The 27,573-nt window shown below is 45.5% G+C and overlaps 1 protein-coding gene across 4 annotated transcripts in view; it reads left to right on the top strand.

Moving 5' to 3' along the window:
* Positions 1-27,573, top strand: part of PTPRC (protein tyrosine phosphatase receptor type C) — a 536,505-nt gene that overhangs the window by 241,637 nt on the left and 267,295 nt on the right. For all 4 annotated transcript variants that reach the window (XM_069231438.1, XM_069231436.1, XM_069231437.1 and 1 more), the window contains one exon: positions 8,762-8,908. In XM_069231438.1, the coding sequence (XP_069087539.1) occupies positions 8,762-8,908 (147 nt within the window). The remainder of the gene's footprint in view (positions 1-8,761; positions 8,909-27,573) is intronic.

The following is a 27,573-nucleotide window of genomic DNA, read 5'->3' as shown; positions in this document are numbered from 1 at the left end:
TTCAGTGGCAGGGTAGCCTTTAACTGAGGGAAATAAGGCAAACAGTGCTGGGCAGCACAAAGAGACCCCATTGGAGTAGAGAAAAAAGGCTGAGGAGTGTGATCTCAGAATGAAGAGAGGAAGAGTGCCAGGAAACAGAGTAGGAGGATGAATGGTAGGAGCAGGAGGGTATACCGGCTGGGGCTCTGAAGAAGTCGAGGGTGGAAAACAAAAAGAGCGGACAAAGCAGTGTCTAAAGGGATGGCCAAAATTTCAGAGTTGTTTGAGCCATGGGAGAAGTACCTGAAGGACAAGGAGGAGACCAATAATGATGGGGAACTGGGAACGCTGACAGGCATCAGGTCAGAAGGGAGAGAGCCTGGCAGGAGGTGGTGGTAGAGGTGACAAGGAATTAGAAGGGAGCAATACAGGGATGGGCAAGGGATAAGTAAAGGCACCAGTAAGGTGGTGGAACAGGAGGTAATGAGTAAAGACAAAGAGGACAATGGGAAGTTGGAAGGGTAGCCTGGGAAGAATAAACATTCAAATATGGGAGTGCAGGACGTGATAGGTTGTCACTTTATGGTGAGAAAGAAGGAGAACATATTGGAGGATGAGAATGTGGATATCATGCACTGAGACACAAAAAGCAAGGAAGGGTCGAAGGCAGAGGATTGTGAATTGGCCAAACTGCCATGAGTCCCCACCAATATAGACACATGGACAGCAGCGTTTACTATCTATTCTAGTATGAGATGTTAAAAGAAGCGAAAGAAGAGCATGGGGTCATGAAAATATACTTAAACATGATTAAAACAGCCATTACTAGTTTTTACGGTCTGGCATGGTTATGATATGATGAGGAGTTTAGGTCCCACCAGAGTATTAACCCATCTAAGCATGGGGCGACTTAGACAAAGAACCATGATTAAAGCAGATAACGCCTCCCAGACCCCTCCCCACTCTGCATATGATGAAAGCAATCTCCAGGAGGTTGCACCCCAGGGGGGAGGTGGGTCACACAGGGAGAGCAGATGTTGTCAGCACATGCTGAAACTATAACAGAGGAGTTTGTCATAGATACCCATGCAAATTTAGACATGAATGCCAGAAGTGCAATGGGAGACACCCAATATTGCACTGTGGCAGAGCACAAGGGGGAAGAGGAAGGAGAGTGCCTCAAAAATGTTGTATTCAGACCAGGAAGAAGCGGAGCATTTGGAAATGGGTTTCATGGAGGGATTCTGACTGAAAAGTGGGCGGACAACCTCAAACTATGTCAGAGAAGTAACAAATTGTACAATAAAAACTGGACATGGAAACCAGAAGGGCAGGATGGCAGGCCCATTTACCACCTAATTGATGATTTAATCATGTCCGATAGGACTGGTACCAAAAAAGGAGAAAGGGAAGTACAGGCTAATTATCATCTGTCATTGCTTCAGTTACTATCAATTAATGACCACATTTACCACACTGGGTGCTCAGTGCAGTATTCAAGCATGGATGCTGCTTTGAAGATAAGAAAATTGGGTGTTGGAGCCAAAATATCAAAGACTGATATCAAATCTGTGTTTTGGCTGCTACCTATACAATTCCAAGGTCAAATATACACTGACAAAGCAATGTCAATGGGCTGCTCTGTGACCTGCGCAATCTCTGAAAGATTTAGCAACATGAACTAGAAAGAGCAGTTAGAAGGTAGCAAGGTTAGTGCATGTGCTACATTGCCTTGATGACTTTCTCACGGTGGGGAGGAGAGACCAGAAGGGAGAGTGCCCTAGATTATTGTTGACTTTGTAAGACATGCCGGGTCATCTCAGCATTCCATTGACAGAGGTGAAAATGAAAGGCACTACCACATGCTTGACCTTTTTAGGCATAGAACTTGGCTCAGTGGCAATTTATTTGCATCTGCCCCCACACAAATTGAGGACATTGCAGAACCTGTTGGTGCTTGTGCTGAGCAAGAAAAAGTGGGTGATGCACTTTAGGTAGCAGGCTCCTGACCTTTGTGTGCAGAGCGATGCCCCCAGGCAGAGAATTCACCAGGTACTTAGCATTTGCATTGAGGGGAACATCAAAGTCCCATACTACTATACTTATGACTGAAGGAATTTACAAATGTGGCAGATGTTTCTTTCAACATATAATAGTCTGATAGTCTGACAACAGGACAACCCCCTTGACTGGATGGTGGAGATTTTTTCAAAGCTGACAGGGATAGAAGGCTTTGATCTGCACTGGAAAGGGCTGAACTTGGCCAGCACAATAGAAAGCAAGGCGGCACAGTTTTGCATTTCTTTAAGTTTTCCTGGTAGTGGTGGTGATCAGATTGTGAGGGAGGGAGCTCAGAGTCATGAAGGTGGCGCTTCATATTGGCAATGGGACAGAGCTACACGTGGTGAACAGGCAGACCACAAAGGACAGGCAGATACTGCAGTTGTTATGGGAATTTGTGTTGTGCTTGCAAAGCAACATTTGGTTTAGGGCAAAGCATAGCTAGGGGTTTGAGAACAGGGTAGTTGGTGCCCTGTCCTGTTCACAGTGGGAGAGGATCCATGGTTTGGCCCCGAAGTGGAGAAGAGGGTGATGGCAGTGCCAGCTGAGATGCGGGCCCTTTGGTGAGAGCACGATAATTTATAAAAATATTTACCAGCAGAATTGGCAAAGAGGACGTACAGGGCAGCTTAGAGTGAGATCGTGAAATCAGGGGCACAGGGGAAAAATGTGGGGTGCGAAGCATTGTGGCACAGACAAGATGATGCAGGAGGCTTTGTGATGAGCTTCTTTGAGAAGGGGTGTTCACCCATGAAAATAGCATAAACAATGGCAGACATTGCTTTTTACGGGAAGCGTTTCCGAGGTTACAGGCCCAGAAAGGAGGAATTGCTGAAGAGGATACTGGAGGGTTGGGCAAGCGAGGAACAAGGCAAGACAAGGGACAGGAGGTGACCAATAACAGAGGTGACATTGTGAAAAATGGTCAAGCAGGTAAAATTTGCGTGTGCATCAGCCTGAGAATTCTGCCTGTTTGGGACAGTGTTAACTGATGTTCCTTGGTGCATTCAGGGAATCAGGAGTGGTGGGACAGGGCAGTGATGGGGTCCACTCTTTGTGCACTGAGACAGGAGCGTAGTGACAGGTACTAGTCTCACTGAGAATATTTTGCAGCAGGATGGGTGGAGAGGTGAGGACTTTGGAACACACTTCTTCCTTATAGGGGTGGCCACGGAAGGCTTCAGGAATGGGAAGGGGGAGCATGAAATTGAGTGATTGGATAGGTGGAAGTGTGAATGCATGTGGCGGTATATGAAGCAGGTGGGTAGGATATATGTGTCTGAAGGTGGTGTTCTTTTCATTGAAAGGTGGGGAACAGAGAGAAACTCTATACAGGAATTTCTGATCTTTGGTCACTCATTCATTAAGTTGGCTGGAGAACATGCGGTATGGTCTGGGTAAGATTCCCAGCTGTGGTTAGGTGGGGAGAAGGTGCTGGTGAGATGTTTCAGAAAAGGGGGAATGTGGTGGGATCAGCAAATGCCAGCGTTGTGGGAAATGAAGGCCAGTGGCCACACCCGGTTGTCTTACTGATCCATTTGGCTGAAAATGACTTAGCTCATGCCACTGGATTAGAACTGCTGAGGATGATGAAACAGGACCTGGGGACTGAGAGGGAACTAGGAGCCGGGATGGTGGTGATGTGGACACAGTTGTTGCTCAGGATAGTGTGGGAGGGACCGTTCCAACCAGAATTGATTAACTGGGCCTGGAAGAAAGTGGACACGGAGATGTTTAAGTTTTGAAAGGTTAAGGGGATAGCAGTAGTGAGGCACTTAGACATGTTGTACAACTTCCCGGAAGTGTTAAGGCATGATGGGATTAATTCGTCCTTTGTGCTCAAAAGCCCATATTTGTAATAGGTGAAAAGGACTTTCCAGCAGCTGTATTTGAGAGGAGCATGCCAAATCCTGACTGATGAGGGGACAGGTGTACCACCGCAGGGCAAGGGTTCTTCCAGTGACATATCAAAGGGCACTAAGGACTGGATATGAGGTAAAAGGGAAGACAACAAGGGAAAGTAAAGAGCAAATGAGGGAAGGGAAGAATGTCAGGCATGGTCCAGGTGCGGGCATGCCAATGAGGCAGAGCAGCATTTGGGGCAGGAGAAAGGCCAGAGGAGCTTCATATAGACATAACATAGAAATGGGTAAGTTGAAGCTAAAGAGCAAGATATTAAGGCGTGGGAGTGAGAAAGTTTTGGGGGCCAGGGATCGGTTAATGTGTATTAGTTTGTTGTTAGGGAAAATTAGTTTTGCTGCAAGAAGCCAAAGAGTATTGTTACTTGGTGCCCATCTTGCTCCCGAATTAGCGGCCTTATGACAAGAAACACGAGCACCTGTGGAGAATTCCCTCCGAACCACTCCCGCAAAATTCCTCTCAGCACGAGTGCGCACTCACTTTAGCCATACATTTTGGTGTAAACTTCTCATATATCCTCCATTTTGCTCTGCTAAACTTCTCAGAGCAGAATGTAAACGGACTCCTCTTCTAATTTAAGCTTTCTCGGTTTTGGTTTCTGGCTACTCCCTCATGCTTCTAATACTTTTTATATGGGTTCGATTCAAAAAGCTACTTTACTTACTTTATTTACTTTAAAAAAGAATGCATGAATAGTCTTTTTTGCAAGTGTAAAACCTCTTTTACTATTCATAAACAATGGTTTCATCCTCAAGAAAAAATATTTACTCACTTATTCTTTTACATATGGACATATCTTCGACCATGGGCAGGGAGTGTCCACCCCAGGACAAAAATAACCTCAAAGATTGGGAACACCCACAATGTCATTTTCACCCATTTCTAACCTTCAAACATTAAAAAGGTACTCCTGTCTGGGGCAGGAGTAAAGATATTTCAAGGATGAGCATTAGGGAGGAATGCTCCCTAGATTGGTATGGGTGTAAGGCAAAGGGTAACAATTCCTCTGTGGAGACAAAAATACTACGTTGAAATTCAGCAAAAGGTTTCACTTGCATGTTAGAACTCTATGTACAATTTTGATGCAGAAATGCCTTCCTATTCACGAAAATGGGGAGTTCTCAAAAGCTGTCCAGGAATGCTCCTGGTAACCTCTGGATGTGTCACCTTCTCATGCTTACTTCTGGACACCTTGGTGAATTCCAGAAATTCGATACGGGGAATTTTACAGGAGGAAATTTCCAATTTCTGTATTAATGAAGCCCTCACTCTTGAATTCCCAGTCTAATTTATTGTGCCTATCACCAATTAGTCTATGCACCAAGTAGTCTTGCCATAGTGCGCAGATGTCTGACCCCGCAACCCTAACCACTCAATCGAAGAGCATTTGTTTTTTGCATACTTATTATTCAGTACTGTCTCTGAGCTTCACAATCTATATTATATAGAAGTTTTTAGTAGGCATACTCATACCTTGCAGTCCAGTACTAAGAGGGAGTCAATCAATCAAACATTTGTAGAATGTGGCAAATCCCCCCTGAGGGTCTCAAAGAGCTGGAGCTGTATGCTACTGCGTGGAGAAATGATCATTTGAACATCCAGGTCTTTAGGTCTCTTTTGAAACACTGGAGTGACGGTGCGGTCCTGAGGTGTAGGGGGAGGTTGTTCCAAGCCTTGGCTGCCAGGTTCGAGAAGGAGCGTCCTCTGCTATTGGCTCAACGGATCTGTGGGGTGTCTGCAAGTGAGAAGTAAGCTGATCAGGAGTGTCTGATCGGTTGGTGGAAGGTCAGGCGTTTGTTGATGTATACTGGTCTTTTGTTCTGCACAGCCCTGTAGGCGTGAGTCAGCATCTTGAACTTGCATCTCTTCTGAAGTTGGAATAAGTGTAGTTTTTTTTAATGGGGTGTGATGTGGGTCTTTCTGAGGGGATTGAGTATGAACCTTGCTGCTGAGTTCTGTATTGTCTGGAGTCTCTTCAGGAGCCTTGCTGTGATTCCTACTTAGAGCGTGTTTCTGCAGTGCAGTCTGTTGGTGATAAGGGCCTGCGTGGCAGTTCTTCTGGTGTCTGCTGGGAGCCACCAGAAGATCTTGCAGATCTACCTGTTTCTTCATAGATATCTTGTTATTCAGAATGATGCTGAGGTTGCAGGTAAGGTCTGTTGGGGCGTGGGTGTGCCAAGCTCTGCAGGCCACCATGTGTCAGTCCATAGTGATGTGTTGCTCCCAAAGATGAGGACTTCCCATTTTTTGGTGGTGAGTTTGAGGCAGTTGTCCTTCATCCATTCCGCTACTTTCATCATGCATCTGTGGAAGTTAGCTTTTGTGATGGAGTGATCTTCAGACAGTGAGAGAATGAGCTGTGTGTCTTCAGCATTTGATATGATGTTGAGTCCGTGTGATCTGACAGTGACGACCAGTGGGGACATGTAGGTGTTGAAGAGGGTCAAGCTAAGGAACGATGCTTGTGGGCCTTCACAGATGATCTTCTTGGGCTCGGAGGTGAACTGTGATGGTTCAAGGAGCAGAATGGTCAAAGATCAACCTATTGCATCCTTCAGAATAAGTAGCAAAATAAGCTGCAACATTTTCTAGAACAGGAGTACTCTCCAAAGTGAACTCCTTAATTACAAAAAGAGATAGTCTTGTACCAATTTTAGTTGATAGATTTAATTAAGATCACATTATTTCTTACTAATATTTTTCTATTGCATGTGCACGTTTTTTTCTTCCCTTGTTCTCTAGTAGGATAGGCCAATCTGTATGAAAACATTATTATGTTATGTTTATGTGATCTTTAATAAAAAAGTATTCTCACTTATGAACATTGGATGAAAATTGATTTGCCACCCCTAAACTTAATATGCAGGTGGTATAAAAAACTCCTTGTTTTATTAAAGAACACTCATTCTATAAAAAACGAATCCTTTCCTTTTGACATAAAAAGAAATAGCAGTAGGTGTTGCTGCTGGCAAGTTATATGTACTATGTAGCGAGATTCAGCATTTCCTTATCAATGCTACATGACCCCTGAGCTCTTAAGAGGAGACACATTTTCTTGAACTTTTTATAAGCTAACATAACTCTTACATTTTCCCTCACAAACAGAGGTAAGTTTGAGTGTACGTCAACAATTTTGCTTTAGCAGCAAGGGTGGTTTGGGGGATAAAAGTAAGAATGAAATGCTGAAATACCAGAACTTTACTGGCATGAGGAAGCAGAGTGTACCTGACCTATGTTGTTGGAGTTTGAGGAAAGGGGGTGAGTGAAGGCATTCTTCCCTAAAATGTTATTAGGCCTGGAGTTTGACAACACTCCTGTGAAACAGACCCATACGTTCTAGTACACCTACAGTGTTTTGTGGGTTTATCTTTTTCAACCATTTACTTTTTTCAAGCAGCCTCTTACAACATTTGGCTGGAGACCCTGTGAATTACCTCAGCCCAGCAGGGGATTGGTCTCTTACTAATGCTATTAGCAATTTGGGTGTGCCTTTCTGCCTCCAATCAAATGTTTGCATTACAGAGCATACGGGACTAATTTACTTTCAAAATTACACTCATTATATCACTCTTTGTCACATTCAATTTTTTATGTTATGTCTACTTTCTAAACACGAGTGAATATTTGTTTTTATTATTTTAGTGTAGCTGATCTTTTCTTAAATATGTTATCGCTTAAGTTTGAGCCTCACCTTTGCATAGGCACTCTACTTTATACTGAGTTTTGATTTTGACATATCAAGACGTCTGACCCCAAGATGGTCATCTTAGAATAAGGCTATCGATCAATAGAAAACAAAATCCATCATCACTTCTGTCTCTTTCCAAGGTGACTCTCCTATTTCTACTCTGTGCCACTAGTTGTTGCTCCCTCTCCCTCTTTCCCTGCGTCATTCCTCATCTGAACACCTCCATTTTGTTTGCCCTTCCCCTAACTGACTCTTTCCTCTGTATGCCTCTCCTTATTTCTCCAGTCTTCACTTCCCGTGAACCCTTCCACGCACCTCTCATTCTTTCCCTTGTGTATTCCTCATCATTCTTCCCTCCCACCAGTGCTCCCTCCTGTGGAATTCACCAGTGCCACTGAAATCAAAGGCAGTCTGTAACGAAGGCTCACTTGTCATTATTACAGTTCTGCATTTATTCCTGTCAAAATACGGTCAGGTGTCAAGGCCGCCTTCAACATAGTCCTCTTTTTTTTCTAAAGAAAAGGGAAGGTCTACAATGAATGTGTCCTTTTTATTAAAAAAATAATTGAATTAGAAACAAAACCAGTCCGCCTTCATTAAAGGTTACCTTTCAGTTTTTCATTATCTAGCTTTAGATTGCAGATCATTTATTTCTAGGCATTAGTGCATTAAACCCGGATCTACTGGTTGTGTCAAAGCTTGTTTTAAGTGAGTCAAGCAATATAGTTTCCAGCACAATTTTTCAAATAAATTAAACCGTGATGAGTTTTTGAAAGTAATAGAGTTTCTGCCACATATACTGGGGAACATTACTTCACTGCTGCTAGTATGTATAAGCAGATGGGTGGTACTTCCTCAGAACTACGTTCAAGGTTGGGTGACTGAGCAACCCTCAGCCCTTATGGTCCACAACAACTCTCAGCCTGCCGGAATTTCCCTGCATCCTATACGGGCATTCCAATTCTGTTTGGCAGAATGAAGCCCCGAGTGCCATTCTTGTCATAACTTTGCATGAACTATTTCCTATTGCACATTTCGGAAATGTACTATTATTATTCTGTCCAGTACATAAGCTTTGAAAATGAAACATGCTTTCCTTTATTCTTATAACAGGCCACTCGTTCAACTGGGACACGCCATTGAGCCAAGATGAGGTCAAAGGTTTTAATCCCAACAGCACATACTCATGCGATGCAACTGTGTTACATGCTAATGAAATCATAAAGACTATGAAAGAAAATGTACTGACAGATTTTGGAAGTGAGTATTGTACTTGCTATTTTAAAATATTTTGATCGAGAGAGATGAGAACAAAATAACAAACATATTACTATTGTAGAATGAAGATAAAATATAGATTTTTTTTTAGCTAAACAATCACCATAATAGATAGTATTGTGTCAAAATATGTAGGAGAATGCAATGAGGTATTTCGAAGCTGTGACTGAATAGCCATCACTCTGCATGCATTGTTTGGGCTCTCAAGGGCGGGCAAAGTGGACTGAACTATAAGCATGGTAATAAAACACACTCGCACGCCAGACAAATTTCTGCATTGTGTCAAAAATGTAGACTAAGGGACTGATTTAGACGTGGATGGCAACAGGATTCCATAAATACAGCATTACCATGTGCTCACGTATGCCCGTCATCGGGAACACAATAACTAAGGAGATGTGATGTTGCATGAAATGGCATCAGACTGGATGTCCTATATAGGAATTCTTGTACACAACCGTTTTTGGCAGTAACTTCACCTCGATGCAAGAATACCACATTAACTATGATGCTCACACTGCTCAGTACAAGCCCACCACATGATGGTCTTGCATGAAACTGCACAGCCATATCCCTGGCATGCTCTCAGCACTTCAGGGACATTTGATATGAAGATTCCCCACTACCTAAATTAGGTACTGGCAATTTCAATATGTTACACAGGCATGATTAAAGTGCCAGCTCAGGCAAAAAAAAAACACGCTCTTATGGACGATCAGTGCTTGTGGCGACCTTCTTCCACCTGATTGGTGGAGATCTTTCCAATGCCACACTGCCAAATTGACTGCATAGTCGATATAGCCACCATGTTGAGCCTCCTGGTCGACTACACTTCGAAACGTGTCTCCAAGTACTGAAGCTTCTTTGCTGAAGAGTACAAGAATATAAAGGAAAATAAATAGCTTAATGCTGGCTTATCCACACAAATCGAACTGGCTAGGTGCACTTTTAGGTACAGCCTGCCATACTGGGCAGCAACGGTTGTTAGTTTAATGGGCTCACACTCAGATTTTAACTGCTGTATTGTTTGTCTGACAGGAACTGCACATTTACATTGCTCTCTGAAATCAAAAACATTTTTCTGTATTTTTCTCGCCCCTAATCATTTTTTGCAATTTGATATCAGTGGCAATGCAGAAATAGATGTCGCTCAGTTAGTAAAAGAGTTTTTAGATTATTTCCTAGAACTTGCAAAGCAACACTTGGACAGATATTTTACCATAATATTAATTATCGTGCTACAAAAATATCGCAACCATAAGATTAGCTACCACAATATCGTGACGCTATACATATAGAGCTCAGTACAGATTTATTATTCATAACTCCACATTTATCTTGAAGAGATCTTTAAGGTATTCAGATGTGGAGTTAAGAAAAAAAAGTCTATAGTATCTCGTAATGACATTGTGGTAGTCGGTATTTAGCTCAACATGCAAGCACCTTGGAAATATATCTTCAAGGCACCTAGATGTAGAAATAAGAATTGTAAATCTATACGTGCCTATATATACTTACCTCCATGGTATTATAGTAAAAGATATTCTGGCTATTATATATTTGCGGGGCAGTATTTTCGCACACATTATTCTGACACACAACCTTGGGATTGTGTTTTCTATCTACTTGTTTTTTATAGCATTATGTACAATAAAGTGAGAGAAAATCGATATTTACTTTTTTATCCTAGGCGTTTTTATTTAAATACTTAAAGACACCCGAATCACATAATGTAGCAGATTTAGCATATTTTACAAGTTTGGTGTACATCCCTAGCCTTCTGTAGGATTGCCCACATACTCCATGGCATAGTAATTTTCTATATTGATTTTATCAGGACATGTCACAAACACACTCTTACATTTTGTATTACCCTTCAAGACTTCTGCTTCAACTGAGAGAAAGAGATTTAGAGTGAGCTACTGAGAACCTTGAAAGGACAGCTACACTATGTAAAAAGACTATGCATATAGTTAGCTATTGACAGTTTGTTCCGAAGTGTAGGCCAGTAAAGTTATTTATAAGGATTGCTTCTAGCTACAGTTTATCAACAGGTTTCAGCACCTCGGCCATGCTCTTTGAGGTGCTCACTGCCCTGCATTGTAGGGTACCGTTAAGTGGGTACACAGGTGCAGTCCAGGTCAGTTCACTCTATCACAGCTACTGCACTGCCTGCACATGACCCTCAAACTCATGCCTGCCCTGGCAGCAGCACATTAGTGAAAAGCAGGCTGGCTGTTTGAAGCCGCTGGTCTTCCTTTCACTTTGCAGATAGCAACCTGGCTAATATTATCAAGGTGGGCTGAGATACCCCTGCAGGTGAATGAGAAATTTCCTAGCTATCGAGAAGGAAAGTTTCAATTCTATTAAGGACATGGAGGCAAGGATTATGCATATCTTTCTTCACATTTTATTAACAGCCAGTTCAAAGTTCAACATTAAACTCAAATCTACAACACCCATGAAACCATCATCTCCATAGTAACCAGTGTCCAATCCTTTCCTTCTCCGACTGTCCATATAAATGTCCTTCGTTGGCCCCGTCCTTCCTCGATTTCACTGCGACTGGAAGTTAAGGCATCCTCATGTTGTTGCTGCATCCGATCCTAAGACAACAATGCAATACGTATCAGCAAAGATGGACTTGCGTCCTTCAAAAAGGAGTGATCAATTAAAATAGCTTTAAGCAGTAGTGCAGGAATTCCCACATAAGAAATAAAGACCATCATCAAGCATTAAAGAAGTCCAAATCAAGGGATCATCATCTGACCATTTTAAACACAGATACCACCTCCAACTGACGTTGTGTGCAATCACCTCTCAGGTGGGAGACACATCCCTTGTGGCGGGAGGGAGAATCCTCACCTCTGTGTTTTTAATAGAACAGAAACTTTCCTTCTCCATAGCTAGGAAATTTCTCATTCTATGTCAGGACCGGAGACGAGGATTACGCATGTTTAAAGCTTACTTACCACCAAAGAGGCCGCTTCATGAATAGGTTTAAAGTAAAACTTTTTGAAAGTCGACTCTGATGACCAATCAGCGGCATTCGTGATGTCTTCCAACCTACCACCTACCTGGACGGCCTTGTAGGCCATGGCACCCTGAGTGGAGCGTGCCCCAAAATTCTTTTACATTGATGCCTGCCTCCATCAGAACCCATTTGATCCACCTAGCAATCGAAGGGGAGGAAGCTACCCTAAAAGGTTTCTTTATCAAAATCAACAATTGCCTCTCCCCGGGGGGTCAGTATTCAGTTGTCATCACTTCGTATGCCTTTAGACATCTGACAACACACAATTTGGGTGAGTATTCAAAAGCTGGATAGGTTACCGACCTGGTTTTACATTTGGTCCATCTGGAGACAGTGAAGGTTACTCCATCAGGAGAGAAAACCCTAGCCGATGTATCACAAGCTCTCACGTCTGAAACCGTTTTGCACGATATTAGACATAGCAACATAGCTGGTTTAGCTGACTACTCCTTCCTGGAGAGATACTGGTTGTCCTGCCAAGAGGACAAAAGACACAGAACCTGACTGACGTCCCACAATTCCGAATACTTGGGTTCCGAGGGTTTGGATATATTGATACCTTTAAGTAATGTGCATACCCATGGGTGTTCCCCACTGGGTAATTGTTCAGTGGGGGATGGCTCGCCGAAATTGCCGATCTAAAAGAGTTAATTGAGCAATAAGACAAACCAGCCTCTGCCAGTTCTGCTAAGAAGTTTATGATATATGTAACCTGGGCCCCCATGGCATCGATGTGCCTTTCCACACACCAACGCACCCAGCGGTTCCAGGCGGACCTATATCGTTTGCATGCGCCCGGAGGCCAGGCCTGGCTGATGAATTTTTCAGCTTCTTTTGAAAGTCTGCTGTCGTCCCAGTGACTCCAGAAATCTTTCAAGCCATTAGAGTGAGGTGGCCTTGGAGGACCAGAGGATGATAACTCCTGCAGGGTCCAGGAGTATGCTCGTGAACTCCGGAAGAAGAACTGGAAAGTCGCAAGAAAGCTCCAGCAGGGTTGGGAACCACACTTGTGACCTCCACAGTGGAGTCACCAACACCACCGTAGCCCCCTGACAATGCATGTGAGCTGACACTCTCGGAATCAATAAGAAGGGGGGAAAAGCATAACCCTGAACTCACCCCCAGTCCTGTAAAAACACATCCACTGCTGCTGCCCCCGGATCCGGGTGCCAGCTGAAGAACCTCGGTATTTGGGCGTTCCATCTGGATGCAAAGAGATCCACTGAACACTGACCCCAGTGCTCCATGAGTGTCGAGAACACACGTCTTTCTAATTGCCAGTCACTGGTATCCTCCAGAAATCTGGAGTTTCAGTCCGCCAGCACATTCTGGGAGGCTGGTAGGTATTCCGCTGTCACAGATATCTGGTGTTGAAGGCAAAAGTACCAGAAATCCTTTTCCAATTCCACTAGGGCTCTCGAGCGAGTGCCCCCTAGGTGATTGATGTATTGTACTGCGGACACATTGTCTATCCTCAGGAGGACACAGCAAGAGACCTTGTCTCGTGTCAGAGACCTGACCGCATAGGATCCCGCCAGGAGCTCCAGATAATTTATGTGTAAACTGAGTTCCTGCGGCGTCCAAACGTCCACCAAATGAGACGTCCACACACCGGGCTCCCCATCCCTGACGACTGGCTTCCGACTCTATAATCAGATCCAGCGAGGATCCGAAGATCGATCTGCCGTTCCAAGCCTCCATGTGGTCCAGCCACCATTGGAGTTCTGTTCTTGCCTCTTGGGGAAGAGTTATCAACTCGGAGTAGGTTACTCTGCGTTGGAGGTGATCAGCTTTCAGGTGTTGAAGAGCCCTGTAGTGAAGAGGGCCCGGGAAAGTGGCCTGAATTGAGGATGAGAGAAGTCCCACCACTCTGGCCAGCTGCCTGAGTGAAATTCTGTCACGCCTTATGACCTTCGTCAACTCCATCTTTATCTTGGTTATCTTCCAGATCGGAAGGCTGAGAGAAGCTTTGTTGGAATCTATGAGGAATCCCAGAAAGGTCATGGACTGCGAGGGTAGAAGGTCTGACTTCTGTTGGTTTATTACGAACCTCAAGTCCTGGAGGAGCACAATAGTCATGGTCACATTGGACCGAAGCTGTGCATGGGATTGATCCATCTGGAGGATATCATTGAGATAAATGATTAGACGAATCCCCCGAGACCTGAGGTAGTCCACCACTGGTTTGAGCAGCTTTGTGAAGCACCACGGTGCCGAAGAGCAGGCCGAATGGAAAGGACATAAATTCAACAACCTGCTCCCTCCAAAAAAATTGCAGAAACCTGCGATTCGGAGGGAAAATTGGGACCATCAGACAAGTGGCAAAAAAATGACTTTAGTTGGGTTGGGCTGTCAGTATGGAAGAAGGGGTTTTTGCACCAAAAAATGACGTTAGGCAGGTTAAAGTAAAAAAACGGACTCTAACTTGCCTAGAGTCATTTTTCTGACGCAAAACCATCCATACCACATGAATCCCTCCTGTCTTAGAAAAGACAGAAGTCATGCCCACCATCCCAGTGGCCAGCACAGGGGACCCGGGTCCCATGGGCATGGCCAATGCACCCAGTGTCATATAGGGGGGCCCATTTCAGGGCCCCCAATGGTACTTTAAAAAATAAAATGAAATACTTACCTATACTTACCTAGGATGGGGTCCCCCATCCTCTGCTGTCCCTCTGGTGTGGGTGGGGGTGTCCCTGGGTCCTGGGGAGGGCACCTGTGGGCTTATTCTATGGTGTTCTACTATGGAAATAGGCCTACAGGTCCCCTAACACCTGCCCTGATCCAGGCGTTAACAAATGGGACAAAGCAAGCTTTGCACCATTTTTTGACCCCTTCTCCCTCCTGTGCACCATTTTTGCACGGGAGAATAAATATGGCATTAAGGCCATAAAGTCATTTTTTGCACGGGACCCCCTACCTTGCATCTCATTAAGGCAAGGTAGGTTTCCACTTCCAAAAAAATGACTTTGACTCCATAAATTTGGCGCTAGACTGGTCTAGCACCAAAGTATAAATATGGAGTTAGATTTGCACCCAATTAGAGTTTTAAAAAATGACGCTAATTCGGTGCAGAGTATAAATATGCCCCTAAAGGTCTTGGAAGGCACTCCTGGATCGGTGAACCCCAGAATTCTATGTGGCAACCCATCACTATCTGTAAGACCCAGGCGTCTGAGGTTATATGTGCCCACTTGTGCACGAAAAAATGCAGTCTCCCTCCGAGAATTTGAGGGGAAGAAAGGGTCATTCTTACTGTTAGGGACTCCTGGAGCGTTTGCACCACCACAGACACCTCTGCCTGGTCTGTTCTTCCCTCTAACCCTTGGCGGCTGTCTAGCCATCCGTTCTTTCTGCTGGTGTAGGTGCTGGGGCCTTGCTGGTAGAAGCGGCCAGAGGAGCGACCCCTGCCTCTTCCAGCCCCACCAAAAACCTTCCCAGGGAAAATTCTCTTAATGGAGGTCTGTGCTTTATCAAGCGCCGAAAATGTGGCCACACACTTGCCCAATTCTTTAACAAACAGATCGCCAAACAGGTTACCCTGGATGACCACTCCCGCCTCCGAACCAGAGAGATCTCCCAATCTGGGGTCTATCTTTATTAGTAAAGAACGGCGCCTCTCTGTCGAGATGGTGCAGTTGGTGTTACCCAGGAGGCAAACCACCCTCTGGGCCCACCCAGCCACGATGTCTGTCGGCAGGGGGGTATCTGTATGCCTTGCATGCTCGGCCAATTGGATGATCTGTGTTACGGGACCAGTTATAAATTAGGTTTCTCGTTGGCTAGGGTATGCACCTAAGCCAGGCAGAACCCACCCACTCTAGTCAGGGCAAGGGAGTTACACATCCAAGATAACCCCTGCTCACCCCCTTGGTAGCTTGGCATGAACAGTCAGGCCTAACCCGAAGGCAATGTGTAAAGTGTTTGCACATCACACACAACAAATGTGACGCAAAATGTTCCCCACAAAATAAACACAACACTGAGCTATGTAAAAATAAACTGTGTTGCACAAAACATAATTAGACCAATATTACATGTTAGTAATACCCTGCTACCTTAGCAGTTGTCAGAACGTTACACAAGTTTCTAATACTCTGCAAGGATACGCAGTTGTCACATTAGAACACGTAAGTACTCAGGATTCTGCAACATAAGCAGTAGTCAGGAATTACAGTAAAGAATTCTATGCACTTGTCATGAACACCTTGTAAATATCCATAAAAGGAACATTAGAGAACATATCGCAAGTCATAAAATTACATATCAGCATGTCATGCCCATAAAAGGAACATCAGCACATATATGTAGCGTCATAAAAGCAGGTAGGGAATATATAAGCCCCCCAATGTCCATGCTAGGCTCACTAAGCCAATATATCCCTATAAGTACCTGATTTGATGAAGAAGAGGCAATCCTTGTGCACAGAGGAGGAGCATGGGGACCCGGCGCTCCTATGCGTGAAACGGGGGCCACGCGATGCTCCTGGGGGAGTGGGCAGTCTGCACCCTCTCTGTGGCGATGAACCTGGGGCCCGTGATCTCTGTGGGGTCCCTCTGGGCCTCCAACGGCGCTCTGGCAAAGGAGGCCACCAACAATGGTCATCAAGGACGTTACGGGGCGATCGCGCCCCTAAGGCAGTGGCTGGCGGGAAAGGAACTCCCTTCCCGCCCCCGTGCCCTGTAATACTGGAGGCAGCCGCCCTCGTCCCCGGTGAGGCTGCCTGTCTGAAGAAGGGAGAGGCCGTGCCTCTTCCCCACGTGCTCTGCTCCTCACTGGAGCCGATCGTGCGACTCCTGGGTCGTGGCGGTGATCCCCTTGGCAACAGGGGCGCCAGCGTGTACCCCTGGGGCTCCATTCAGGTTGACAGATCCCCGGGGCCACTGAGAGGAGCGTGCCGGCTCCTCTCTTCGTCTTCCAAGTGCCCTGGGGGCATAAAACACAGCAGGCTCCGACGCGCTTGGGTAATTAAGGAGGCCTGGGCCGCGGCTATGATTTTGGATCGTGGGGATGCGTTTTTCAAAGCGCAAACACACTTTAATTCGGCCCGGGCTGTGGCGGTGATTTTGGCAATCAACGGGGTGCTTTAAAAAGTGCACAGAGCAACATGGGTGCCCCAGGCTGCGGCAGTGATTTTGGCTGGCAAGAAGCGCTTTTCAAGACGCTAGAGGCGCCACCCATGAAGTAAGGAACTTTCCAAAGTGCTTCACTCGGAATCCTATGAAGCTGGAGCACTCCTTGTGCTCTAAATAATTACAGGGGTCAGGGGTCAGGGGTCAGAGGCTACGGCACCCTGACCCTGGGAACAGTGAAAGCAAGAAGAAGCACAGGGCTGGTGGGCCCAGCTACAGGCCAGCACAAGGGGTGCAGATGGTGGCAGTTCCTCCTAGTGACCAGGCAGGTCCCCGCTGAGAACTTGGCCTGGAGTACCCAGAACCTCCCCCACCTCTTCCCAGGGTGAACCTAAGACAGCCCTTGATGTCTGACCAGTTCCTCTGGCACTAAGCCAGTGGTCAGCCTCCTTTGCAAGCTCTCTGGGGTCAGAAAACTCACAGTGTGACAGGTGTTGGCGTAGCTCTGAAAAACAGCAACAGAACATGTGCTCCCTTAGAATGAGATTTAACAGCCCTTCATAAGTGGTTGCTGTGCTACCCTCCACCCATCCTTCTAGTGCTTTGCAACAATTCCCCATAAAATCCTCCCAAGACTGGTGAGACCGCTTCTTGCTGCCTCTGAACCTCAACCTGTAGTTTTCAGGGGTGAGACCATACTTTTCTACCAGGGCCTTTCTGATGTGGGGCTACCTCCAGGTGCCCTGCGTCACTCTTGCGTAATTTCTTGGGAGCCGTCACGTTCCTTGATGATTTTAAATCTGCCCCCGTCCCCCCAAACCTGCCTGTCCCCTTAGAGACTTGTTCAGACAACTTGGCCACACTTTCCTTTAGGGGGGCCAGGGCCTTGGTAATGGCCTGTGACAAAAATTTATCCACCTCAGGAGGTAGGGTGAGTTGTGAAGGGCCCTCCCCTGGGGACAGGTTGGGGAAAAAATCATGGTCCTGCATGGACTGCATAATGGAGGGGACACAGTGGGTAGGCAATGGACAGGAAAAACCACCCTGCAAAAATATATACGGTAGCCCCCCGCGCTCCTATCAGGAAAAAAAGGCCAAAGGCCTCTGCGTGCATTCTCGCTGCTACGCTGTGCTCCCCAGCCGGGGGCCGACCTTACCTCTAGCGGTGTTTCATGGGGGTTGGAGGGGTTAATAGCAAGCCTAAATTCAAAACCCCTGTTGTGCAATCACTAGAGCGATTGAGTGCACACCGCGACTCAAATCGCTAAGAAAAAGCACTTCGGAACACCAGAGAAGCGCCGAAGAGTGCCCTCTGGTGGACCCAATACTTCACTGCAAATGGAATATGGACACAGGCTAAAAAGCCTACCATGCACTGTGATCGCCACAGAGGTAAACAGAATATATATGCTGGCACAATGCTACAATTTGCAAAGCCGTAGGCAAAACAATAGCTCAAAGAGGCAGTAAGGGCCAAAGTGGCTTAACTGATGCTCGAGGAGTGAAGAAAGAGGAAGGACGTGGCCAACGAAGGACATTTATACAGACAGTCAGAGAAGAAAAGGATTGGACACTGGTTACCATGGAAATGATGGTTTCATGGGTGTTGTAGTTTTGAGTTTAATGTTGAACTTTGAACTGGCTGTTAATAAAAAGTGAAGAAAGATATGCATAATCCTCGCCTCCGGTCCTGACATAGAATTTAGTGAGGGACTGCACTCACCTACAGGGGGATTCCTGTGGGGTCCCTGAGACTTCCTTTCCTTCCTCTTAGGCAGCACCCTTTAGGGAATGCACTAACTATGTGCCACCTCTTTATAGCACACAATCAGTGTGCCTCCTACCTGCTTCTATGCTTTTATGCCTGCATCTGTAATATGACATTTACACACAGGCAAATGGTTCTCTGTGTTATATTGGACTATGCCTCCAGCAAATGACAAAATGCCTCCTTTGTGTCATGCAGGTCCTATGTGTGATGAGTACAACCTGTCCAGAAGAAGGGATCATGCATGTGCCTGCGGCCTCTTCTGTAATACCAAAGTACCCTAGGAGCATAGAAAGCAGGTCCACATGTCCATTGCGTCACCGGGAGCTTTGTGTAATTTGGCACCAAATGGGATGCTAGATTGGCATTGACAGTTAAAAATGGTTGAAGATCTGTCACTCTAAGTTCCAGTGAAGTTCAGTCAGAAGCAGTAGCATAAGCAAGTGAGCAACAGTAGGAGAGTTTGTTAGTCTGTTTTGGGAGAGATTTGGGGTAGGATTCTAATCAGCAGTGGGTACTCCTTTAGGGCAGAGTGTCACCCCTCTGCCAAAATTGCCTCCCAGGGATGAAAAATAAAATAGTAACAAAGCTCATTTATTACCATGTTATTTTCCATCCTCCTGTCCTGAACCGAATTTCAGGACAGGGCAGGGCCACTGCTGCTGAGTGGCAGCAGTGAGCTGTGCACAGTTTAAAGTGTGCATGTCTTTTTGGCTGGCTGTCTTGCGACGGAAAGCCAGACATAATCCCCATTTACTGTAAACACATAGGGAACAGCATGCCCTTGTTTTCCTGTAGGAGATAATAGTTTAAGAACATCTATGACTGCGAGATTAATTTAATAATCCTGTTTATCTGTCTTTCACCCCATCCTGTACAGGTTAAATCAATAGTGTGGCCCCTGTAATTGAAACAAGCATTTGAAATGCAATGGGTCTCGAGTTTGCTTAAGTTAGAGCTATTAGCTTTGTAAATTTCCATAAATTGAAAATGAGAAGTAAAACAGTTGACATAAGAAAGCTAATTCAAAGAGCCACAGCTGCCATGAGCATGAGTGCGTAATAGAGATACAAAAGGAAAAATAAGTTTGCTCGCAGTCAAATGTATTGGCAAACGTGCAATTATCTATGTAACAGGGTCGATGGCCTAGACGGTAACAAAACGGCCCCAAGGAAGGACAAATGTAAAGCATTTACCAATAATAACAAAAGATTTTTGAAAGGGAAGCCCTTGAACGAGTGATAGTGATGGCATGTGGTGGGCGTTGCTAAAAGCCCACAGATAGATTAAACAGGCCTGAGCACTTGCATGCTCGACCTAATATGTTTGCTCCTGGTGCCCGCCCCTGGATACAGGAGGCAGGTGTAATAATTATGCCACTGAAAGGCCTCAATTTTCAGGTGCTGCTGAATGCCATCATCCTATGAATTATTTTTAAAGTGCTCCCTGGCACAGCTTCAGTGACATTCACTAGAGAGGGGACAGGGGGCCCTTTCCTATTTAAAGAACGAGTGAAGCAGCAATAAGAAAAACAGCGACCAGCAGACTTAATAACTCCAACAAACTCCCTAATCTGCAACTCCTTTATTCAGATAAATTGTAAGCAGCTCGTGAACACCCTGTAACACATTTGCCTGGCATTCACAAAACAAGTAGTAATAAACAGCAAGCGGCTTTGTCAACCATGCACGCTGTTTCTTAATTCGTGCTCCCCTCTTGCAGCCTAGTCTGACTGGAAGTGGCAGAAAATTAGCTCAGGATTCTACTTCAAATGAAACCCAATTCATGAGCTACTTACGCTTGTCATTTAAATATTCACAAATTTCAAATCCCTTAAATCATTGACGGAAAATGATGCATATTGTTTGTTCTATGTACTTAAGACTTGATGTATATTAGGTGAAGAAAACATACTTTCGGGTTGACAAGGGAAATAGAAATCACATGGCAGGATCAATCCCTTACCATGCTTTGTAAAAATATAGTTAACCTGCCCCTCAGTTTCTCCAGACCAGGCTCTATTAAGACATAATGGCCCTCATTTCGACCTCGGCAGTGTTTTTCAAAGACCGCCAAGGAACCGCCGTGCTGAAGACCGCCAGTGCAGGCGGTTTTCCGCGCGGCTTATTATGACTGCTGGCAGCCCTCCGTCTTTTTTCGGACGGAGAGCCGCCAGCAGCCATACTGGCGGTCGGCGGGGAAGTGGAGGTTGCTCCACCTCCACCGCTCCGTCATCAGAACACCGCCCACCGAATCACGTCCCATGATTCGGTGTGGCGGTGTTCTGGTGACAGGGAGCTGGCGGCGGAGCAGCCCCCATGGACCCCATCCCCTCCCGGAGGATCAACGGACAAGCTAAGTTGATCGTCCGTTAGGGGAGGGGGGTGGGTGGGTGTTGTGTGCGTGCATGGGGGTGTGCGTGTGAGTATGTAGAGGGGGTGTGTGAGTGTGTGTATGCAAGCGGGGGGGTGTTGTGTGAATGGGAAATGTGTGTGGGTCGGTCTGTGTGCATGTCTGTTTGTATGTGTGCAGGTATGTGTTGTTGCAGTGTATGTGTGCGTGTAGGAGGTGTGTGTCTGTGCATGTTGGGGGTTGGGGAGGGGGTGTGTGTCTGTGCATGTTGGGGTAGGGGTGGGGAGGGGGGTCCTGCCACCTTTGGGGGACGGCAGGGGTGTGGGGGGTAGGACTCAGGGGTGGGGGAGGGGGTGGGGGAGACCTCTATCAGTGCCAGGGAAGGAATTCCCTGGCACTGATAGTGCCTACCACCATGGATTTCATGGCGGTTCCAAACCACCCAAAATCCATGGCGGTATGCAGGGTCGTGATACCGCTGGCGGTCTGGTGATGGCCGCCGGGCTGGAGACCGAAGTCTCCAGCCCAGCGGTCATCGCCGCCCTGGCGGTCGGAGTGCAGAAGTGGCGGATGACACAGGCGGTATCCGCCATGGTCATAATTCCATTTTTTTCCACCGGCCTGTTGCCGGTATTACCGCCACTTCTCCACCGTCCGCCAGGGTTGTAATGAAGGCCAATATGTACCAGAATGGATGAAGTGGCTCCTACACATTGTAGCCCTCATTGTAACACATCCGATATATTGATTTACACATTTGTATGACTCATTGTCTCTGCATGATATGTTTGTGATGCAAAGTGCTCTACATTGGGATGAGAAGCTCTATAAAATAATTAAATGTGAGAGAAGGGCTGTGGAGAGATTAGAGGCATCACTTGAGAGTGGCAGTGAATAGATCTGTGAAGAAGAGCCCATATCTCATAATGGTACAGCAGCCATACCCTTAAGCATAAGTGGTGAAATGACAACACTGTGTAAGGTGCGTTGCAACCAGTGATCTTTCATACAAAATCCTCTGTGAATGCACGACTGACAGGAACATTGACTATAAAACAGGTTCCTCTAAGATGGCATGATTTAATAAACTGTACTCAGTGAAACTGACACACTTATCACTGAAGCACGCCATCCACGCTTCCTGGAACGAAATGGACGAGGATTTCATAGCACTAAGCCCCACGCCCCTGTTAGCTTTGGGCTACACAGTGATTTAAATGGGCCGGTACTGTCTGGTACTTTTTTATTTTGAGATAGAGAGTACCTGCAGTTCTCAAAAAACCAACATTATACTTTTCATTGGAGAAACAAGCAGTACTCTGATACAGAGTACCTGCACTTTTATTTTTCCATTTCAAGCACTCAGGCTACATAAACAATAATACATTAAACGTGAGGGAAATTGTGTGCTCAAATTGAATCAGCACTATGACAAGGGTATGGGACACCAGGAAGAGCGTTCACATGGTGAACTTTTTTCGATGTACACCGCATGGACCAGTTAATGTTTACCCTATTATCACCAGATCTGTAGGAGGGGGGTCTCCCATTTCACATCTTAAAAGCACCACTGTGGCTATTTCAAGTTTTTCAGATATTTCAAAGCTCGGCGTGCTGCGTTACCTTGAGAGACACAACCGTACGAAAGCAATGCTGATAGTGCGGCAAGCGTACCTGAAACGAAACAGCCTGTAACTAAAAAAAACAGCAGCACTCTTCAGTGGCAAAAATTGGAAGGAATGGAAGGTGGTTGGCTTCTTACAGCCAACCTGCCTAACTAATCCTGGAGCTGCTCTCGTGCCGTTTTCGGCATGAGAGAACCGCCAGGAGTGGTAAGAACAGGCTAAACTGTGCTCATTTTGAACATAGGTGCCTGCAATCCTCTAGGACAGTGGTTCCCAACCTTTTCACTTCTGTGGACCCCCACTTTATCATCACCTGAACTCAGGAACCCCCACTGAATCATTATTGGAATCCAGGGACCCCTCCACTGAGTCATTACTAAAAAACTGTGGACCTAATCTGCTAATATTGTTTTACTTTCTAAGCAGTTGCGGATCCCCTTAGGTGGGTTCGCGGACCCCCAGGGGTCCCCGGACCACAGGTTGGGAACCACTGCTCTAGCAGTTTAACACTGCTGGGATTGCTGCCGGCTGAACGGCGCATGTTGGGCTGGCCGTCGCAGCCGGTAAATCTGATATGCGCATTCTGTTCTGGCTGCCTACTTCAGTCGCCTGATCCTGCTGCTGACATCAGCCCCACCCCGCCCCAGTCTCCAACACTCGTGCGCCTGTAACAAAATGGTAATAAGTAAAACCATTATTTGTATGTAGCTGCTGCTCTTGCAACAGGCAGGGCGACGCTCCTCCGCCCTAAAGCAGGAACCACCCCTGGGTATAGTCCCTAATTACAGGATTGCATATAAAAGAAGTTACAGTCCTGGGTAGAGGAGTAGAGGGCAATAATATTTAACTATACTTCACTCCAACAGAAACAAAGGAACCTGAAATCCAGAGCACTTTGCGTCTTTTAGTAGAGGGTTTTTTCACTGTATCTCACTAGATTATTTGCAGTCAGTAATGTACCTAGACAGAAAAGATGTTTTTTTTCTCTTTTTACTTTCATTTATATATGTATATATTTATGTTTCAAAGGTTAGAAAGCAAAAGTGCAGTGTGGGTTTAGTTGACTTTTTGTATTTTTTTTTAATACACAATTGAATATGAGCTATTGGTTAAAAATTAATTAAATGTGGCTGGTGGAATGCATGTCTTTTGGGTGTGATAGCGCGTCCAGTCTTTATAAATTTCTTATACTTGGACACGCCGGAGGTCGGTGAACCTTTTAACCGAGTTGGGTTCTCCTCATCCAAGAATAGTCGGATCACTTGAATCAATAATCAATAACCATTATAATCAATACCCAATACTTAATTAATTGATCAAACAACACATTAGGAATCAATAACAATCAGTATTTTGACACACCATGACCTTTCAGTCATGAATAACCACACCAGTTTATTAAAGGTTAATGAGTTTATTTCCCTATATAAACAAAGCTAGCACAATATAGGTGAGTCTCAAAATCAAATGATATACGTATACGAACATTCATAGCTGTCCATAGCGACGGAAGAAAAGCAATCCACGCAAAATCTGGATTAGAATGCACTTGCTTATAGCAATGCAAATCACTAATATAAGCAACTGAATTTGACTAATTGCATACATCGGTCAGCATAACAAAATTTCAATTTAGCATGGTGCATCGAATGAATATCGCAACTAACCTCTAATTAGCATTGGCATGTGGGGTTTCTTGCAAAACGAATTTAGTCAACATGAATTTAGAAAACTTCTAGCTTGAGCCCTATCAAAATGAGCAGTTGGTACCTAAGAATGAAAACACAATGCATAATACAATTATCCTTTTATAATTACCAAATTCTATCAGCATTCAAGGAAAAGTCTTTGTCCTTCAGGTACCGGTTCAATCAGCATGGGGCAGATTTCAAAGGGGCAAAGTTTAAGGCAAGTTTTCCTTGTGGCAGCAAGGAGAATGGGGCAAAAGTCACTGCATGGGCAAGGCGGGGCACAATTAAAATTAAAGTCTCTAGGGTGAGAATTCTTAAAGTCTCTTTCTCTTCGACAGAGAAAAGGCATCAAAGTGTCATTTAAAATGGCGTCTTGAATCAGACTTCAAAATGACATCAAGGAAAAATGGCTGACTTCTCTTTGTCCAGTGGGTTTAAGTAAGAAACATTCCAAATTCTTCAGGGTCTTCCATTGGAGGGTTCATAGGGTGGCTTGCTTTTGACCAATGAATAGTGTCTTTCTCTTAGTACTCATTTATGCATAAGGTGTCCTTGGAGCCTTGGAGCACAAGTTGCAACAAAGTTTGCCAATTATTTCTATATCAGAGTCTTTATTGTCTGCACCTGCAGAAACTGACCTTGCTTCAAAGGGGATGAAACTAGCCTGGCACCAAACCTTGAGATAAGTGTATTAGCCATTTCTACTGGAAAAATACAACCTTAAAGTAAAATGCGTTTTGTTAATACAAGTGAAAACCATGCAGTTAAATTTGAGACCAGGCAACTAGGCCAAAGCCTCTGCTAAATTTAAGCTAAGCATAAAACAGTTTCAACAAGAAAATTATGGAATACATTTGCAATTATGACGGATTACTACATTGTCAATTCTTCATGAGTAACTAAGCTCGTTTATAATAATGGCAAACTACCTCGTGGGCACAATTTTCCAACAAACATTATTTTTCTTTGCTAAAATCACACTACCTTATACGATTTTGTTATATGAATATTTGTTAGTCTTTCTTTTCTGCTTCATCAGGTGCTCACAACTGAAAAGGGCCCTGCTATCTGTAGTTCCTGTTTCTAAATCTGTAAAATGTATACATCCGGCTAAACTTCTAGCACACTGTAGTTTAACGTTGAATGATGTAATTATTAGCATATTAGATGAGGTATCACGTTCAGGTGAAAATGCGCTGCAAGCCTGAGAGTTAAAACAAAAGCTAGACAGAAAAATAATAATTGTTATGTACTTAGTCACACGGAGAGGTCTGATGCACACACATATGGAAAGTCTGTTCGAGAAGGATTAGTCGAGCTTAGCTGAGCAAAGGCAAAACTGCCAAATGTAGTAAAAGTGGACTTGACAGACATTGCCATAACAGTTCTTGTCTTTGACCTCTGAAAGCAGAGGACACACTAAGAAAGTAACCCTGCCAATTAAACCATCTGCACCAGAACCACAAAAGGAGACCGAGTCCCATGTTTACTATCAAATTTTATGACCCATGCAATTGAAATATATCACCTAAGCACTTGAACACTACAATCAGACATTCACTAAAGTGACCTAAAAATACCAATACTTGAATCAGGTAAGCACGTCAAGATACTTGCCTGGGAAAAAGAGGCGCACCGATTGGCCGGCCTGGTTTAAATCCGCCAATTGGACAAAGCTTAGACTGGGTTTCGTGGTGCTTAAAGGTGAGGGCTGGGCAAGTCTCCCCCCCCCCCCCACATTACGAGGATCCACCGCACGTTCCAGGTGTGCCTGTAGATGTCCAATCTTAAATTCTTCCGGGCGCAGGAAAAAGAGCGGAGCACAAGGCGTGTCTTAAAGAGATAGTGTCCTGGTTAGCTCAGACCAGCAGAACATGCGAAGTAAGCAGTTTTAAGGGGAACTGAGCAACAGATAGCTTCTTAGAACGGAGGACTCCTATGGAAGAGCGAGCACCCGAGGTCGCTGCATCAGAAGTTTAAAGAGGTGGTGCACCAGGACGAGGTGCATTCGGCGAGCCCTACTACATTCCCTAAAGTGAGATTTCTGACAAGGGGCAGTGCACTAAAAACTATTACAACGGGTAGTATCCTGGAGTACCCCTTGCTGCCTAGACGAAACAGAACTCTGCTGGCCAGTAGTGAGGTCGTGATCATTGGAAGCTGAGGGTTTTTAGTTCACGTGCGTTGGTGGTCATTTGACCTGCTTTGATCCCCCACCCTGTAAATTGACAGCAAGGATAAGCAATTTGGGAAAGATGGAAAAAAGAGCCGATGCTGCAGGCACTACACTTGTCCGGAGACCCCTGCCCTTTTCAGGGAGGATGAGGAGGTCGCAGCCAGTGCACCCAGTGCATCCAGAAGAGGAGCTACTACAGCGGGCGCAGGAACTACTGGCCAGGCAATGCAGAAGTGGGGGCAACAGGACAGAGTCAAGCCAAGAAAAGGAGACGGATAACAAGCGAAGAGGAACAGACAATTATGGAGAACAGATCCCCCCACGAGGGTACTGGGTGCAGGGTGGTTGCAGCCAGAATGGCACCCACTGGCAAGCGCACAACAACACAGGCAGCAAAAGAAGGGAAGACCACAGCTAAGGTCAGCCGGCCTGCCAAGGTTGCACTTGACATAGAGAGAGACCGAGAGGAGGGAGCAGTGATGATGACTGGGAAGCCGACCAAGGTTGGGTGCATGAAGCCAGTACGGCGGTGGCCACAGAGGCAGTGAACGATCAGAGACGGGAGACACAGGGCGTTGAACAAATAGCGCAGCGAAAGGCATACATGCAATGCAGCACCGGCGTGGCCAGTGGCAACATAGCAAACTGTGTTACACAAGTAGGGGTGGTGAACAATGCCCAACTTCACTCCGATGGGCAACAGGGATCCAGCAATTCACCACAGCAGGGACAGCCGAGCACTTGGGTAGGAGGGTCAAGTGCAGGCAGTCAACAAACCCACCCTTTTGCACCTCCTGCTGGGAATCAGTGGTGGGTGTAGCCAGGCATGGGATCATATTTTCCCCCGGGCTATACGCCGTTTTGCAGCCAGGGATGGCTCAGTGGCACAGTCAGCAGGCAGGAGGAGTGCCAGCCGAGGTGACTACAGT

The sequence above is a fragment of the Pleurodeles waltl genome, chromosome 4_2 (assembly GCF_031143425.1).
Source record: "Pleurodeles waltl isolate 20211129_DDA chromosome 4_2, aPleWal1.hap1.20221129, whole genome shotgun sequence".
NCBI lineage: Eukaryota > Metazoa > Chordata > Amphibia > Caudata > Salamandridae > Pleurodeles > Pleurodeles waltl.
Note: the sequence above shows the minus strand (reverse complement) of the source record. Positions and strands in the feature narration are given on the sequence as shown.